The following is an 18,644-nucleotide window of genomic DNA, read 5'->3' as shown; positions in this document are numbered from 1 at the left end:
CCTGCCTCCCTGGTCTGCATCAGCGTTTGTGCATTAAATACAAAACAGGCTGTTTGTTTTCTTCCTCATCTGTGGACTATTACTACAATGAATGAGCTTATTTTTACCAGTGTGTCATAATTTCAAACCAAGCGAGCTAATTTGCTTAATTACAAAAGTAACCTTCCTGAAAAAGACAAAAATCTGTATGTTTATCACTGAAATGTAAGTGGTTTGGTTAGAAAAATAGCTTAGATTAACAAACATTTTCTATTAAAAAAATCTATACATTTTTTATTTTTGTGGTTATTTTTCCACACAAGGTTAAAGACAGAGAAACAGGTCCCAGACGAATACAATAGATAAAATATTTACAGGGACTTCACTTCACCAACAATATTGTGATTTATTTAAGGACTGTAAGCGCACTTTGAATGACTTGTGTTATAGCTGTCTATGGGATCTTTATATTATTAGTTGACTATTAGTGTCCACAGACTTTTTCACTGAGCTTGATACATACTGCACCACTTAAAGAAATGGTCTTTTAAACATAATGAGACACACTTCATGCTGCATTCTGCTTTGGAGGAAAGGCATTGTGGGGATAAACAGTCAGTCTGGAAGTGGAAACCTCAATGTTTTTATGCTGTGCAACAGTTTGTAACAGAACAACATAAAAATGTGTGCATGTTGCCAACACGATGCTTGTCAAATTTAAACACAAGCTCTGATTTTTGGCTTATTTTGTCTCTTTCTTTGACATTTGTGGTGAATTTCTACCATTTCCTGTTTTTTTAAGAACACTAAAGACCTTTTTATCGATAAAAGTGTTTTATACAGAAGCGTGTTTTTATTATTTTCATGTATCAACATTTTTATGTTGCATTGTTCTTTAATCTAATCATTCAGAATCAGAGGTTTGCTGAATAAATGTGTGAGCATTTGACCCTTTAGAATGAGCATGAGTTTCCCGGTAATAAATAGGGTTTTCTCACTATACTTAGTCACATGCAGCTGTATGGGGGGTTGAGTCATACGGGTGCTGAAGGTTTGTCTTGCAGTTCCCTTAAAGCTCGTACAGCCAACCTAAGGGATGTAATGAAAATGGAATATAGGATTGTCGTGCGTGTGGTAAGTGCATAGAAAAGTATTTTTGAGGCTAATGTGAGTTATATGCACTTATAATGAGTGATGCTATCATCCGCCCCCCTTAATTGATAGTGAGGTGCATGCACTGTGTACTTACTGATGCTGCATGCATAGTGGGTGCAGGTAATATGTAGGTGCCCGTGGGAGGCCCACAGGATGTCTACACAAACTACGCTCATTGTCTAATGTTTTCATTTCTAACAGTCAGGCTGTGCACAAGGGGCACACATTTATCTCTTGAACGGCACTAACGGGCCCCTTGTGCAGTGCGAAGGGTTTGGGGGGTTGAAAAAATGAAAAATCCATATGACACCCCTGCATCCCACCTACTACACCCTTGTTTACCCTTACCTGTCGTATGGGTTTGCTACGACCTGTGGCCCACAACATGCCCTTAGAAAAACATTTATGTGAACATATTTTCTCTACGGGCTCACCTAGCGGTCCACGACTTTGATATTTTGTGAGTCCACACGTGTGCCACATACAGGTTTGCCCATTTTTCGCTCGCAGACAGCCTGTATCCACCTGTGAGGGCAGTTGTGACTAAGACTTCAACTTTCCACGAATATTAATATATAAAATAATAATATATAAATATTAAATAAACGGATAAAACCCAAGTAAGTAGCTTTGAAAAAAATGTGGCTCATACGTGTTAGAAAAAAAGAGTTCAGTTAGTCTAACACAGTCAATTGTCTTCCTGTCATGGTCAATTGTTCATGTTGTTGCAAAAATTACAGTGAAGTGCGTTACCATTGCCTTTCTTATTTCATTATGTAACATACTGCCTGCTGGTGTCTACACTGAAAGTAAAAAGTAAATTTTCTTCAAAATTGCTTCAGAGTGCAGACTTCAAACCTCTCAGTGCATGTTGAAGGCGTTTGTGTTGAAATAGCAATATCTTGTCAAACTGTGTGGCTGGGGCCTACTTCCCCGCTCACCACACTTTCATGTTCTACCTTTGTGTTGGAGGCTCTTAGAACTCCTGCCTGTTATTTTTGCATTGAAGGGTATAACTTTCCTGACAACAATGTCAAAGCAAGTTATTAGGGTGTCCCTTTTCTCTATGGATCCCAATGGTGCCAAAATGCCTCCTTTCATAACTTCCATTGTGGATCATGATATTTTGAAAATATCATTTTGCTTCATGAATTTGAGGGCTTTTGACAAGTTAAACAAGCTGCACTTGAGAGAAAAATTTCTACTACTTAATTCTACTTAAAAGGAAAACCTTCAGCTGCACATGAGACAAAGGCTTCAGTCTGTGAAACTTTCCATTTGATGAAATTTGAATTTTGGCCCTCACAGTTGCTGAACCCTTTGTAGTTCTTCAGTGACAGTCTGTGAATCGTTTCTGCGTCCTCTCTTCTCCTTTTTCTTCAACTTAGCCGATTTTTAAAAGCTCCTGGCTTACCCACTTTTGCATGTCTGAAGCAGGTGAACACCCACACGCTCACACCAACGAGGTCCCTGGTTTTAAATCCATGACAAGTAGTTCTCATCCTGAATATCAAAGCCTTATATCAGAGAGCATGCAGGCATGACTCACACCCTGCTGTACTTTACCTGCAGCAGACTACCTGGGCGTCAGACTTGCAGCTGGGGTTAGAGCAGGACAGTGGTAAGACAGTGCCACATTTGTAATATGTTTATCACCCTGCCATGTAAACATATGAAAATCCAAATACTCCCAACACACCCGCATGCCTCAGCTGGCTCAGACTTCAATGCCAGGAGTCATTCTTTGATGAAAAGTGTGCCGGTGCTCTCTTCAGCACAATGTCAAACCATAGCAAGCGAGCAGGGAGGGCAAAGTAGCTGTGACAGCTACAAAGTGGGTGAGGGAACTGTGTACTTTACTTGGTCTGCTTCAAATAAAAGTGCTGCTAACAGCAACAAATCACAGCTTTGCAAGGAAGCAACTTTCACTTTGTGATGGAAGCCTTTTTCATTAGTGCGTCTTTTCTACATGTCTTGCTCTCTGCTGGGTGTAGTGTATAGAGCTTGTTACACTATTGATTCACACGCAGGCCTCTCAAGGGAGGTTTTTCTTCATTTTGGCATCTTACAAAACCGTGTTGTGTCTACCACTCTGAATCTTTGAGCGTACGAGGGAATAGCAATGCCTATCAGAGTTACATGCCTATTTATAGCAATGGCAGGCCGGAGCTTCATTGAGGAGTAGGCTGCTTCCGCACAGCAGCCTGTGCAGCAGGCCGGGCTGACATGTGAAAAGCAGCACGGAGAAAGCCCTCCATAAGTGGAGGCAGTGGGGAGATGCAGGCAAGAGCCAGGAGGCACACAGACAAACAGATGGACAGGTTAATGCCAAGCAGGCAGTGGAGCAAATAGATTGTGCAGTTTGGTGAACAGACTCAGCCTAGCAAAGAACAACCACCAGACACAATGCCATGTCACACTTGTGAACCGCTTGTGTTTCTTCATAATTCTTACAGAAACAGTAGATACCTGGTAAACAGTGCTCTCATTTACCTCCCTTCCCTCATCTGCTTCTGTCACCTTCCTCACTTTCTGTGTAGGAGGATAGAATGTCAGTTTTGGAAGATGGGCAATGAACAAATGTGTATTTGTAAGAGTCACGGGGAAGGAAAAAAATGGAAAGAGATGGGTGTCGCGGGTGGAATTGGACTGTCACACACAGGGGGCTCTTGTCCGAGACCAATACACGTTCTAAACTTTTATTTTTATATATATTTATAAAATGAAAAAGAAAAAAAGGAGTTTGAAACTTTCTACTCTAAAATGGTTTAAAGCAAGTTGAAGTCAGTAGAATGTGTTTTTTCTTCAACACTATTGCAGCTTTGGTGATCAGGCTGTATAAACACAAGACAAATCCTTCTAAAAGACAGGACATAATATCACAACATGGGACAGGAGAACACGGCATCTCCCACCTTGATGTCTTTAAAAACTCTGGAAAATTATTTAGCTCGTATTTCCCTGAGGCTCTGGGCATACGCTCGCTGGAGCAATAGCCTTTGCTTTAATGCAGCAGGAGCATGATTGAAAGATTTCCTTTGAGAGTTTCCTTTAAAATGTGAGTTGCCCAGATTGACTTGTGTTTTTCTCTACGGAAAACATCTAAATGTGTGCAAGTCAAATAGAAAAGCGCCTTTAAGAGCTGAGGCAGCCTTGTCAGCGCTGTCTGCTTGTGTACCTACTCTAATGGTTTGTCTTTATGTGTGTTTGTCTGTCTACATAGGTAGAATGTAAGAAGGCCCAGCCCAAGGAGGTGATGTTCCCGCCAGGCACACGAGGGCGAGCCAGGGGTCTGCCCTACACCATGGATGCCTTCATGCTTGGGATGGGCATGCTGAGTGAGTTGCACACTGACCTGTTTGCAGATGTGATCAGTTGGGAGGCTCGATTAGGATTTTTTGGGCTCTGATCTGATTCCAAGTCATTTAATTTTGAGTATCTGCTAAAACCAAGTGCCGATCCGATAATTTTGCAACACATTTAAAAAATGAACAAATTTAATAAATATTTCCAGGTTTTAACTGATTTTTGTTTTATTAACCTTATTCTATCATTTAACACTTAAACAGAGCACTTCTTTAAAGTAGCTTAAACAAAACGGAAAAAAGCTGCAACTAATCAACTAGAAAAAATAGTTTACTTTTAACTATTGATAATAGGTCACTGTAGCTTTAGTATTTTCAGAACGGTTGAACATTTTTGATCATACGTGATATATCGCCTTAAAAATATTGGAAATTATACGCCTGTGCTTATATTAAATATCATAGTTGATGCATGAACATGATGATAAGTATTCATGACTAGCTCATATCCATGTAAATATTTATTAGTTTTTATTGTTTTTGGAGATTTTGAATTTATTTATCTTGTTATCACTTTTTCCCAGAGCTTGTACTTTGTAGACGGTCCCTTGGCAGCCATCTCGGCAGCACAGAGAGAGCCGTTCCCGAAAAAACAAAAAAATAAAGATCTTTTTTCTTTTGAAATGCCTTTGTAGGCTGTTGTTTGAGTTAAGACAAGTGAAAAGAGACACTTCCTGTCAGTTTAAAATGTATATTAAAAGAGTTTTTGAGTCCGGAAGTCAGAATTCTGTGAATATCTTGCTGACTTCACATAAAACAGTTTCAGTAAAGTTGCTCAAACTAGAACTTTACAACAATAAAATGTTGTTATCTGTTCATAATATGTGACTTCTTCTAGAGTGTTTGTTTGTAATAATAAGCTTAAAATATATAGAGCTCCCTGATCCCTGATTAGGATGCAACAACATCCAATTTCAATTGAGCTTAGAACTATAGGTGTTTGGGTCAATTTCATGATCGGGACATCCCTAGTATTCAGTCATTATTTTTCCTCGGGTTTAAAAAGAAAAAACAGGAATTGCAGACTTCTCTCTTGAAAGCCCCATTAGGTGAGTGCTGCCCCTAATTAGGGTTCTTCAAGGTGTGCAACCAGTGGCTACTGTGGTCTATTTCTGGTTGAGTCTGGTGCTGGCAGCCCTTGGGCATATAGGAGCAGACCAGCACATTAGCAGGCTAAATGAAGAGGAAAATTGGTGTAATGTCATATTAAGGATTCATCACTGTGCCCCCCCTTAATGGGTAATGAAGGGGACACACATGTCAGTGAGAGATCTCATCTACGGGGACCTCAGCTGCTAGCTCACCCCTTTTCATTACCATCGGGCTCATGCCTGTGTCCCTTTTTATTTAACAACACTGCACACACACACACCTTCCGCTACCCCATCTATCTGCCCGACTATCTATCTGTCCAGCTATCTATTTGCCGTTCATATTCTATATGCATAATTTGATTCTATGGAAAAACCAAATGGATTTGCCATCATTTAAAAGATTTTTCCCATAAAAAGCAAAAGAGACATCTGGTTATAAGTTGCCTATTTTGCCCTCAGAAAAAGAGCCCCTCCCACACCGCGCTGAGGCAGGTGCATGCAAGGAGAACACTTTGCATTTTTATCACACAAACAATGTCATCTTTAATGCAGCCTTGAAAAATGATTGTGCCTTTCACAGCTTGTTTAGCTTTTTTTTTTTCTTGGAAGAGTCATTGTTAAATTTTGGGGCCTGAACATTTCTTTTTATTTGTCCACGTATTTGTTTATTTGTCGCCATCAAGTTGCTAAAACTGTTAGAGCTGTTAAAGGCTTGACCTTTCTTGTTGTTGGTGGAAAAAGTGTAGGTAAGTCTAGGCAAGTGCAACTGTCAACTCTATTTAAGTTGTTCTCCGTTCCATCTCATCTGTTGGAAGTATTTAACAAGCACAGTGAACTTTTCAAAACTTATTACACTCTAATGTGTCTGGGAGGAGGAAAGCACTCTTGCCTTCCACTGGGAGATGGCAGGCAGAGAAGCAGTGATGTGCTCATGTGAGAATATTAACAGCCAACTTGTTTGGAGACACTCTTATCTAAATGAAACTGGAACAAGGACAGCGAAACATTCCTTTATATAATTTGCATTTGTAAAAAAGGACCCTAGGCTCATTATTTAAGAAAGTGTAAGCTCCTTTTGTGCCAAATCTCATTAGGCCATCCCTAGCTCCTTTGTTTACTGCCGCTAATCGAGGCATTTATCTTTATTGTGTTGTGCCGATGTATGTTTGCTGAAATTAATACACGTTTGAGCCTGGGCGAGGTATGGGTGCACCAGATGGATAATTGATTTTAAAGTGAATCAGAACTGTTGAGCCATAAAATAGGTACATTAGCATGCATATTAATAAGGCAAATAAGAGCACTAAGAAGGCCAGCACAAGGCCAGACACAATAGCAGGCTTCATTTACTGAAAAGAAGGAGAGGGAGCAGGTTGTCGTCTCTTTACTCCTACTGGCTTACACCTCCGTGAGATACTAGATTAGCTTATGTTTATGCACCTCAAAGCAGTCTTCTTCAAAACATGCATCTTTCTGCAAACCTGAAAACCTTTTGTATAGCAGTGCAGTTTTATAGCATTTCATACAATTGAAAAAAAAGAATAGGATCTGGGATGTTTGGGATACAAGTCAACACTTTGAACCTGGCTAAGGGTAAGACAGTATTAAACACAGAATACCCAATGCTTTGCCGAATGCAATGGCTTTTCATTTTATCATATCACAGTTCTTTTCAGACAAAACAAACAATGAGGGGGTTTCTGAGAGCTATCCATCTGTAGCTTCCTAGTGATGACTTCTCATCAGCAGATGATGAGAACTGTTATTTTGTTCTGGTGTAGCCCCTGTCCCTCTTCATCCACACCAGGTTAAGGTTCCCCTCTCCACCTCTCGGAGCGGAATTTCGTTTTGTCTGTGAGAAAGGCTCTGGCTGAAGCATTTTCCCATTGGGTCAGGAATAAATTGAACTTTTTCATGGACGGCAAACACTGATTAGATATTTATGACCAAGGTTAACCTTTCTGATTCCAGCTGGCACTGTCTGGCTCTGAAGCATACAGAACAGAGCAACTTCACACCTCTCGCTCACGTACTTAACCTGTATACATGCACCAGAATTTGTATGAATGCAAAATAGATGCTGACACTTTGAAGCTGCAGACATTTGAATAAGTACAAACACGCTACCTATGAACAGACCATATAAAATGATGACACTTACTTCAATACAATGCTTTTTTTCTCATTTTGCTTATGACCGGGATATTGAATAACATTTAAAGAAGAAACATATTTTCTATACTAACAATATCAGACCGAAAAGAGAGATGATATTGATTATCAGTAAATAACAGTAAAGCAAAATATAAAATTGACATGATTTCATAAAACAGTTCAGAAATTCCCAAGAAATCTCTGTACACAAGTAACAAGCCAGAAAACTGTCTTTGCTGGACAGCAGCAAAAAGAATACCAACGGCATGCCTATGCAGTGTTTTTTAATAGCACGATTTAAGTTTTTAAGTTCCTTCCAACTTACTTTATTATTGATTTTCCATTTACATTTTTTCCTCCAACTCTGAGCCAGGTTCCCTTATTTGTTGCTGTGGTCAGACAGATTGATGCACAGGCTTATAATTTCCATAATTTACCATGTACAACACTTTAAAGGTTACTGTAGCAAGACAAATACTGTGTTTCAATTTCATTTAATCGCTGGTTAAACTTTGTTTATGTTAACCGATAAATCTAGATGACAACTGTATCTTTAAGTGCAGTTATTACTTACATGCAACATTAAACAATGTTTACACATGGACCCTACTGCAAACACGAAGATCCCTGGGTTTTTGTGACTCATATAATTCTGAGAAAAATGAAGTAACATTAAAGAAATTAGTGCTTGTTAAAAGAAATGTAATTTATTTTCAAGCGATAAATCAGAGATTGGAGCTGTGAACACAAAACAAATATGCAAATATTGAACACACGGGCAAGTGACTTACTTGGCTTGGCTGACTTGTACTGTGTGACCAGATTTAGCTGTAACAGCAACTAATGTCATCTATTTTGCTACACAAATCAAATATTAGTGTTGATATAAAATAGGATAAAATATTGCTGTGTAAATTTAGATGGTAAATATGTGATTTGTCTGAAATTTTAGCTAAAGCAAGTTGTCGCAAACTCTGTTAGCTAGCATTCACATTACAGGAAGAAAAAAGTGACATCAAATTTGAGAAAAAGCAGCAATGTGGTAAAACATTGATAAGAAAAATACAAAAATGGATTCTAATAATTTTCTCAAACTTATATTTTATAGAAAAAGACACAAGCAAGAGTAACATAGAGGTTTAAAAATACGTGAGGGCTTTTGCTTCAGAATTTGCTAAAAAAAAACATGTAAGTGTTGAGATTTTAGCATAGACCAACAACAGAACTGGGACATCAACAGACGCACGGACAGTGTTTTAGTTTGCAAAATAATTAATAAGAATATAGTTTTGATTGTTATTCATATGAATAACAGTTATAAAACATATCTATATGTATAGAAAAAATGAAACAGTCGTTATAAAACATAAAAAACCTTTGTCAAAGGTCTGACAATGTCTTTTTTTTAAATTAAGATATAGTGGGGAAAAAACAATGAAACTTGTATGTACTGGATGTATAAACATTTCTACTTTAAAAATGAATATTTTATTGTTTTCCTTAGAAAGTGTACCGGCACTACAGCAGTGACTAGTTGGAACAGCACAGAAATTCTTTTTTTGTTTAGCATGAAAATAAATCCAAAATATAATCTGTTGAAATGCAGGGACTGATCAAGCAATCACAAAATAATCATTGAGTAGATGGTAGGCTATGTCAAAGCTACCAGAAAAGAAGACTTACATGTACTTAATCATAGATGAGGAACCAGCATGGTCAGCACCAACCAACAATGGTACAAATACAGCCTTTAAGGTACAGCCATCAAGCACTCATTAAAAAAGCAAAATAATAGCAACAAGCTGGCCATTCGCTTTCCCACAATCCACTTGAAAAAAGCCTGATTCCAGATGGTTCAGAAAAGAACAAAACTAGGTGTTAAACACAGAAGTAATTAGTAATGGTAATACTATTTGTGTTTTTTGTTCGACTTTAGCTCTCAGAACTTATCCAAATGATGATGGTAACTAAATATGCATAAAAATGAGATAATCTAAACATCTCTAAAGGTCCTGGTAATTAACTTTCTCCGTTTTCCTTTGATTTACTATAAATGTGTTAACATGAAACAAGCAGATTCATTTGTGTAGCATTGTGTAGAATTAAAGCACCTGTGCGACGGCTGGATTTTAAATCATCTCCCTGCCTTTCTTCAAAGTGCGCTCTGTATAATATGGGCTCTAGTTTTATAGTTGCAGTCATAAGTTATAAAAGCATTTTGCCGACTAAATGAGTCGCTAAGATCTTAGATGGCAGTCCTAAAACAAAGTCCTATGGAGAAAGGTACAAGAGAGGCACTTTTGGCTGTTGGCTGTTGAGAGTATGTAAATACCAGTAAAAGACTATTCCAATGTAAAGAATTTTTTTTTATTATTGAATAACAATAGTCTAAGTTTAAAAGCTATCTTATAACTTTTAAAAACTAGATTATTTTCATCTTATTGCATATTTTCAGTCAGTGTGGTTATAGGCAAAATATGTATTGCATACATCTTCCAAAATGTGTTTCTTTTCACTCTTCAGGTATGAAAATATTATATGTATTATGTTTTGGAATTTTTTTGTTGAACTGTGTCAAATCTCACATTAATTATGTTTTTTTTTTTCTTTAACAGTTTTAAGCAAATAATTCAACATAATTTGTGTGTTTATCTTTCCTCTGTGTCCAAGGTTACCCTAATATTGTTGCAACGTACGGCCGTGGATACACTGGATTCGCACCCAGCTACAGCTACCAGTTCCCTGGTGAGTCAAAGGCTGAACTATGTGTTGCTGCGGGTTTGTGTTCTGCACCTTCAAGCAGAACACTGATGGAAAACACACACACACATTTTCTTCATCAATATACACAGCAGTCACCAAATAATCTGCAGGGTTAAAAGTGCTTACGTGTTGAGGTTTGTCAAGGAGGTTTTGAAAGCTGACGTATAGTGAAGTAAATTGCTTACTCCTTTTTATTCCACTTTTGAACACCACCATGACCAAAATGTCTGAAATGGGGGAAGTTCTTCGTCTTCAGTTGGCCAATGTATGCAAATTTGATCCATGCTGAGGCGGAAAAATAAGCAGCTCTTTGTGTAGGCAGATTTTTAAATGCGGTTCTCATAATGGAAAATAAAGTCATTTTCTGCATTAAAAGTATTGACTCAGACTGCGAGACGCTTTAATGGAAGTCCAAATGGGAGCCAGGCAGCCAGAAGGTGAGCAGCTGTACCTGTGCGCCGCCCCATGGTGCGGCGTGTCTGTGGTTCTTCACTTACACAGGCATCCTGTCAATTTCATGCTTTATTTAGGGGCCCTATACCTGCTTTGTTTGTAAAGCCAGACATCATTCCATCCACTGATGAGACAGAACAGGAAATATATGACAGAAGCTCAGACGTCTGTAATATCTTTGTGAAATAGATTTAGAAATGGTACGGTGGAGTCCAGCTGTGACCACCTGCGGATCGGGCAAATGCTAGTTTTGTACTTGACCACAACATTATGCCACAGACAAGGAAGAACACAGCCCAGAGTAGTTTCCTGAAAAATCAAGGCCATGTATTTGGATAAGTAATTGAGAAAAGAATTGTGTTTGTGCGTTACATATGACAGATGCACAGTATATGGAAGATTAACCGTCTCATAGATATCATCTTGCACAGTATTACAAAAAGATCACTTGGACTGCAATGCAATAGACTGTTGCCTTTCCAAGTATCATTTCCAATTTGTTTTCCAGTAAAATATTCCCTCCCATCAGCTGCAGCCTCATGGGCTTTTATGTCCTTGCCTGATCTAGATGCTTGTGGCTGAAACGCTAAAGCACACAGAGTGTGGCGTGACAGTCGCGATGACAGAAGGGAAACAAAGCAGTGCAGCAACGTGAGCAAAGAAGAGCTTGTGGCTAAAGCAAACAGCACTGCTGTTATGTGAAAATAATTTCAATAAAACAGGAATGAAACATGGTTGCTCTGGAATGTATGCCAAAGACTTGCAGCATGTATTTATTAGCCAGCCGTTTTTTCTGACTCCTCAGACCCCCCCCCTCCATATCTACTTGTTGTAATTTTGCCGTTTATCACCCCTGATTCAGATTGGTCAAGTGTTGGGGTGGCCGTGTAGAAGGTAAGCGGAGGAGGCGAGCAATCTACCACTATGGCTACAGTTTGAACAATACGTTGTTGTTCTGAACAGCTGGTGAAGGAGCTCTGAACACTGAAACAACATAAGAGTACAAGGACATTTGAAGTGCAATCATTTGTGGAGATAAATCACCTAAACATTGCCTGCAGAGGAAAACGTCTTTCTGTCACAAGGCGGGAGAATTTCACATTCTGGGTCTTGCAGAAGTTTGAAATGCCATACAAGCCAAAAAAAAAAACAACAACAATCTAACGTATAGTCTTATGCAATATGAAGCAGACTTTTACGTTTTCTTCAATCTAGAAGTTAGAAGCATTTTCTTTTTGGTGTTGCCACCCATTCTGCTTTCCTGTAAAAGTATCTATGTGGCAATTCTATTATGTGGCAGTTATTTTATTAAGCAGTCATGATGCTTTGATGATAAAACATTTTTTAGATACACATTAAAGATATTGCAGCTAACCTTCAGTGTCATTTTTTGTTTTTCTTCAGTAATAACTTGTAATAAATAGTATGAGGCAATCTGTGTGATCTACAGCCCAGACAATAATGCGATGGACAGTAAAATTTGTGTTTACCTTGTTAGTCATATTGCACATGCGTTCTTTGTATTAATATCCATATATAGCAAAACCCTAAGGCAGACATCATTATTCAAATTTCTAATTTTGGTCCGTAAATATGTGGTGTTTTTGAATTTCTATACATCAAAAAAAGTTCAGTTTTTTTTCTGTACTAATATTTTCTGGATTTTTAAAATATTTTAGACATAAAACAAAATTCCAGTGTAAATCTTTCCCTGCGGCAGAGAGTGCAATGCTGTTCATGTTAAACAAAATTTGCAGAGTTTGATAGAGCTGTATGATTAAAACAACCTCCTCTGGGCTCACTCAACTCTTGACAGGTAATTGGAAATTTTAATGTATAAATCAAATGCCTTGTCTAAATAAAATAGCCGCAGGCCAAATATTTACAAGTGCCTTAACTTGGGAAGATTTGAAAAGCCCCCTTAAGTTAAAAATCGGAGATTTCTCCCTCACTGTACACGGCTTCACAGAAGCAGACCCATAAATAAATGGAGTTCGGACGGAGCAGGTCAACATTCAACAGGCATAAATTGTGAGCAGCATTTCAAAGGCTTTTTACACTCAGTAAACCTCGGGGGTCTGCCGCTCACAGCATGAAAAAAAAGAAAAACTGGTTAGGCAATTGTTCAATTGTCAGGCTAAAACAGTGATAAAACATTGATCAGTGATGAAACACTGAATTAAGTACAAAAACTCAATAACAGCTACATAGAAAAAGAGAAATCAAAGCTGACATCTCAGCAGCTGAAACAGAGTTCAAGCAGAAACTGAGATGGAGAGAACAAAGAAAAAAGACTCCATTAAAGGCTGCAGCCAGTTTATTAGATACAGGCTCATCTACATTTATCAAAGTCATTTGATCACTAAAAACCCTTTTTTTTGTCTTAATTTATCGCCACGATTTTCAAAGATTCCTTATTAAATTTTAATTCACTTTACATGGTATGCATAAATTCAAAAGGACTATAGTTTAGGTTTTTTTGGGAGTTTTTTTTCATGCAGCTAAGCAGATTTTAAAACCTTAAAGAAAAACTATTATTTTATGTGAAAGTGGCTTCAGTGGAATCAGGATCATCAGTCCCTGTCAATTAACTCAACAGATGTTTTTTTCCCTGGTATTTCGTTTAATAGCTGTAACTGTCTGCTGTCTGAAAGTAGGCAAAAATAAATAGACAAAAAATTGTTGCCGTCTTTAAGAATGCAGTGTACAGCTCAGCTTCTTTTAAAAGATTTGTTTCCAAAATCAAAACTCGACCATTTCCACCACACTGCACACAATACCTTTGCAGGAGATTAGCGTTGCTAAAACGACATCAAATATGCAAAGAGATATTTATAAATGTTTTATGAAGCAATGTTTTTGCACACAATCAGCGTGATATAAAAAAAGCCAGAACCTGATGCCATATGTAGAAGCTAGTTACTTTTTATCAAGCAAAGAATAATTATCAGCATATATAAGCTTTTTTTCCATTTATCAACTTAAATTGTCTATTTCCTGTAATAAAACATCATAAAATAAAATTAGTTGAATATTTTTTATTTTATTGAATAATGATTGCAGCTTTAGGTAAATTTCTTGTTTGACTTTGTGTTGTACTGATCATGTTTAAAGCTCTGGTCTCACACTTAGATCCCTGCTGGTGTCCAGCTGTGCTTCACCTCACACTGTATCCCCCTCTTTGATCCACTGCTGTTTGTTCAAATGTTCTGCTCTTCCAGCGGGTGGCTTTCTTCTTTTTAGGTTTCTTATAAAAGTTTTCTTGGATTTACTCGGTGTCGCTCTCAGAAAATGTCCCGCTTGAAAATCCTGTTGCTGAGCTTGTGTGTGTGTGTTTGTGTGAGAGTGTCAGTGTTGTTGCTAAAGGTACAGATGCATCTGTGGGAGGAATTCCACATAAAGCATGAGTATAACTTTGAGGGAAAATCCTTAATAAACTGTAAATTAAAGACCCGCTCCAGTTTTAACATGTTCTTCTGATATTTTTCTGACGATGGAGGACATACATAAAGAAAATCAAGCCTTAAAATTGTATTTCTAAGTATTTCTTTATTCAAGTCATAGTGAATCAGGGGCAGACGAAAAAAGGCTACTAGAAAAGAGAGTATTTGTAATGTAGAAAATACACTAAGTGGGCCAATAGCTCGCTCCATTCTGATGTATCAACTAGTGGATGACTCCATGGACGTCTTTGTTTTCCTCGTCTGAGCTGTCATCTGGCTCTAAACTATACGGCTGGATAGCTCCAATGTTTCTCACCATTTCTGTTGCACTGGTTGTGTTGGGTTGGAGTTATGAGGGGCTGTAAGCTAGCAGGAGAGCGTATAAACAGATAGATGGCAGAAAATGAGGGAGGGTTTTCTCTGCGCCAATAGTCCTGCCCACAATTTAGATTAATTTAGAACTTGACATTAGCATCACAAATTAAATATAAAGATTTAATCACACCTTTTTTTTATGTCTATGAAAAATACTTTTACTGATTTTTTGGGAAAAATTTGAGTTTGCCACCAAGTGACTTATCTCTGAGAAATACATTAGGCAAACTGTGAATTTAGCTTTCCTTTCCGTTCTGCTCATCCTGGATGTCAGCTAGGGCTGGAATGAAAGGATAAAAATCAAGTGCCAGCCGTCATTCCACGCCTAAATAATTAGACTTCAGAGATAACATTTATGCCACTACAAAAAGCAAACTCGAATTAAAATAGAAGCTGAATTAAGTTGAGGAACAAAAGGGCCTCTCTTCCATTCTGCCAGACATTAAAGAGTGCGTTACTCCCCAGATGTTATGCAGTTGCGAACAGTTGGACAGTGACGCATTCCAGATCAAAAAGCAGAAAACTCTGCAGTTTAGTTTTAATTATGTTCCTTGTGTTGTGATTTGAAGTCGAGAATCTTTAATATGGCAACCGCCGTTTGACGCTCAGTGCATCCCTCCACACTTGTGTCGTTTCATCAGAAGAGAATTTGCAGAATGCATGTTGATTACCTGCAGAGATCCAGCTTATTGTGGGGTAATTATTATATCAGTAGGATGCCTTTTTTCACATTAAAGAACCAAAAATCACAGCTGTGAGTATTGTTAGCAACAAAGGAAACTGGAGCTGACAAGGCATAAGGGACATTACTGTACATTATTCGCATTTTTATGCAACAGTCTAATTAGCATCAGCACGCTGATAAATGCACTATTGTTATTATTCAGCTTGGAACGCTCAGGGGTAACAACCTCAAGATGTGCTGCATTTCAACAAGGTGTCTTGTTTGGAAGACTTCACTTGATTAAAGGATTTGGAGTTGCATTCAAAGTGATCAACTGTTTAATCGCAGCTCCATTCTTCACTGAACTGTTGTTTACTGCATTTAGCCCTGCCTCAGACAGGAGACCGTCACAGTTAACTTTGTCTACTGTGGATAATTGAAACACAAATGCTAGAGAGAAAATGCTTTTAAACAATTTAAGTTAAGCAGATGCAGTTTGTGTGCTTTGTCAATTTTGCCCGCTGCAGCTGCAAATACAGAAAACGAAAAATGAAAGCCTTAAGAATGGACGAACGTTCCATTGTGAGCCTGCTGTATGCCTGAATAAGAAGCCTGTCTGAGGAAAATGTAATTAAAAGTGAAAGTATAATGCCCATACGTGCATTATGCATGTGAATAAACTGTAGAAGTGGAGATGAAAAGCAGGGATACACCCCTCATATACTTATATTGTACTTTCTATTGTTAACCAGTCTTGTATCAGTTCTTTTCAGTCTGCACACGAGGGCACAGCTGAATGTGCGCACACAGAAATGCTGTATTCATACAAAGATTGAAATTCAGGAGCTGTGCGTGGGGAGGAAAAGACAGGCGGGGGGAAAAGACTTCACCAGGAGCCTCTCTCCACTTTCCGGTCTTCCTGTGCGGCTCGTTGCTTCAACATCCGTGCCCTCTGAGCCTCCCTTGGCATAAATGACCATTATGGCTCCATTAGGGCTCCTACTAGGAGGTTATTATGCTACGCTGAAAAACCAGGGATGAAAATGTTAGTGGGGTCCCACCGGGGAGACAAGCACAGACTGAGTGAGTGAAAGACAAAACAATAAGTCTGTTTCAGATGTCTTGACACACAAACAGCAATTGGGTCCCATAGGTCACATTATAAGGTATTTAAAGAATGCAGGTACAGATAATTGAAGAGGATAAAGAGCAGAAAAGGCTGCAGTGCGGAAAATTCTCGAATACCAAGTGTCTTTAGACTTAGGAGCAAAACTTTCCAAGAAAATGTAGCATTTTGTGTCCCACTTTCACCCAGTTGAGTAGTTCCTGTCTGTGCCATGTTTGAAGTTGGTTTGCTCTAGTTGATATATTGGCTTTCTGTCTGTTTGCCTTGTCCTGCTGCCATTTCTCTTTGTCAGACCTCATTCTCTAGCAGATAGGACGACCGGTAGACCACCACAGTAGCCTCTGTGTTTACCATTCCCATCAACCGGCGAGCAGCCTGAGACAGAAAGACACGTTGCCTCTACCCCACCTCACAGAAAATGGCATTTGAAAAGCCTTAAGAAAGCCTGGCCTTGATGTCTCTTTTTGCACGGAAGGAAACATGTCTCAGACCAGTTGACGGTCCTGGATTCCACTGCAGCTGTTGCTACAGGATATGGGAAAACTAACAGTGCTTTGGTTGGCAGTGACTGTCCATTTTTTTAAAGTAGCAAGTATTTGCAGACTGACGTGCGTTTAGCCTTTTCTGATATTTCGGCCAAAATACATATTTTCAATTTTTTTTAAGTCAAAATTCTGAGCCATATAATGTGTACGTTTTTTGACCAAGACAGGAAAGAAGGTGCATGTTTGACCATTGAGACACACATTTGCTCTATGTGTCTTTAAATAATAGTGATAAGACAGCCTTTTAACCCCCTGACCTTACGTTCCCTGCAGGGGAAGAATACAAAGCTACAAGTAGCAGCTGGCCTCTCAGCAGGTGCCACACAGGGACGCAGATATGCTGACCTGTGCAATTGAGATAATAGTGACTACTTCTGAGAGGTGAATGACCCTATAAAGCAGAGCAGAGCCAACCAAGCACATAATAAATGCTCCAGAGGTCAGACTCGGGCATTGGCCTGAAATACAAGCTAGCCTCCCAGAGTTTAGCCACTGTCTGCTGCTAGGAGATAGAAATATATTGAGATGGACGATATGTTCGTCTGGAACTGTAAACCTTTGAAGCTTATTTGGAAGTCTCAGAGCGAGGAGGTAAGGTGGTTCTTTGGTGATACAGTTGCATCCCCAGTATCCTGAGGATCAGTGGAATTTTGGTGAATTTTGGAGCTTAAGTGTTGAACTCTTTTCTTTAAGCTCTTTTTTTTGCCCCACCTCAAACTGTTCCTCTTTCTCTTAGAGGATAGAAGTTTTCCAAAGCATTGAAGTAGTGGGTGTTATTCAGTGTTAAAGTCAATTTTTAGGAAAGTCCCAGTAGTAAAATAGCAAAAAATGGCTGTGTTAATCAAAAACCCCATCCTGTTGTCTGTAGTTAATTACTTTCTGTGTAGAAGGTAATGTGAGTTGGGGCAACATGCCTGGTGATTATCGGCAGATCTAAAGCCCTGCAAGTTTTTAGATGTCCTCCATTTTTCCATTCATTACACATCTTGGCTACAGTCAGATAGCAGGTGGAAAGAATCACTGGGCTGATACGAAGCTTACCTGTGTCATGAGTGCACGCAACATTGTCCTCCATATGACAGGTCCCACCGTTTGTCTCTTTACGGCACTCATGAGAGACCGGCACGCTCTACATTCTGTCAGTAGAACGCGATTCTGTTCATCTCGAGTTGCAGAGCAGATTGTTCCCCTAGATTTCGTGATCATTTCTCTGCAAGCCGGGTGAGCTGTGACCCCAGCAAGTGGTCCCACAGGCCGGAGTGAGTGCAACAGGGCTGGAAGCAGATGGCCCTCCCGATGCCACACTGACTCACAGATTGTCTTTAATTGCTATTGCTGATAGTAAGCCTGATGGGCCTGTGTGGCCAGACCACTCCACGAGTCGCGAGCCTTAAAATAGAGCCTGACAATATGCATTGTGATCTCATTCACTTAATTTAACGGCGCAGGATGCAGCTTGTTCTTGCATATGTGCACTGGCTAAACCTGACACCCTGAAAGACTGCGTGAGGGCAGAGGAGAGTAAAGA

At 39.0% G+C, this 18,644-nt stretch overlaps 1 protein-coding gene across 10 annotated transcripts in view; it reads left to right on the top strand.

The window, feature by feature from the left end:
- msi2b (musashi RNA-binding protein 2b) overlaps nucleotides 1-18,644 on the top strand; it is a 309,333-nt gene that overhangs the window by 253,546 nt on the left and 37,143 nt on the right. For all 10 annotated transcript variants that reach the window (XM_023962334.2, XM_023962331.2, XM_023962333.2 and 7 more), the window contains exons 9-10: nucleotides 4,358-4,472; nucleotides 10,418-10,492. In XM_023962334.2, the coding sequence (XP_023818102.1) occupies nucleotides 4,358-4,472; nucleotides 10,418-10,492 (190 nt within the window). The remainder of the gene's footprint in view (nucleotides 1-4,357; nucleotides 4,473-10,417; nucleotides 10,493-18,644) is intronic.

Source organism: Oryzias latipes, chromosome 14 (genome assembly GCF_053564925.1).
Source record: "Oryzias latipes strain Hd-rR chromosome 14, Olatipes_Hd-rR_3.1".
NCBI classification, from domain to species: Eukaryota; Metazoa; Chordata; class Actinopteri; order Beloniformes; family Adrianichthyidae; genus Oryzias; species Oryzias latipes.
This window is presented reverse-complemented; position numbering and strand designations above follow the sequence as displayed.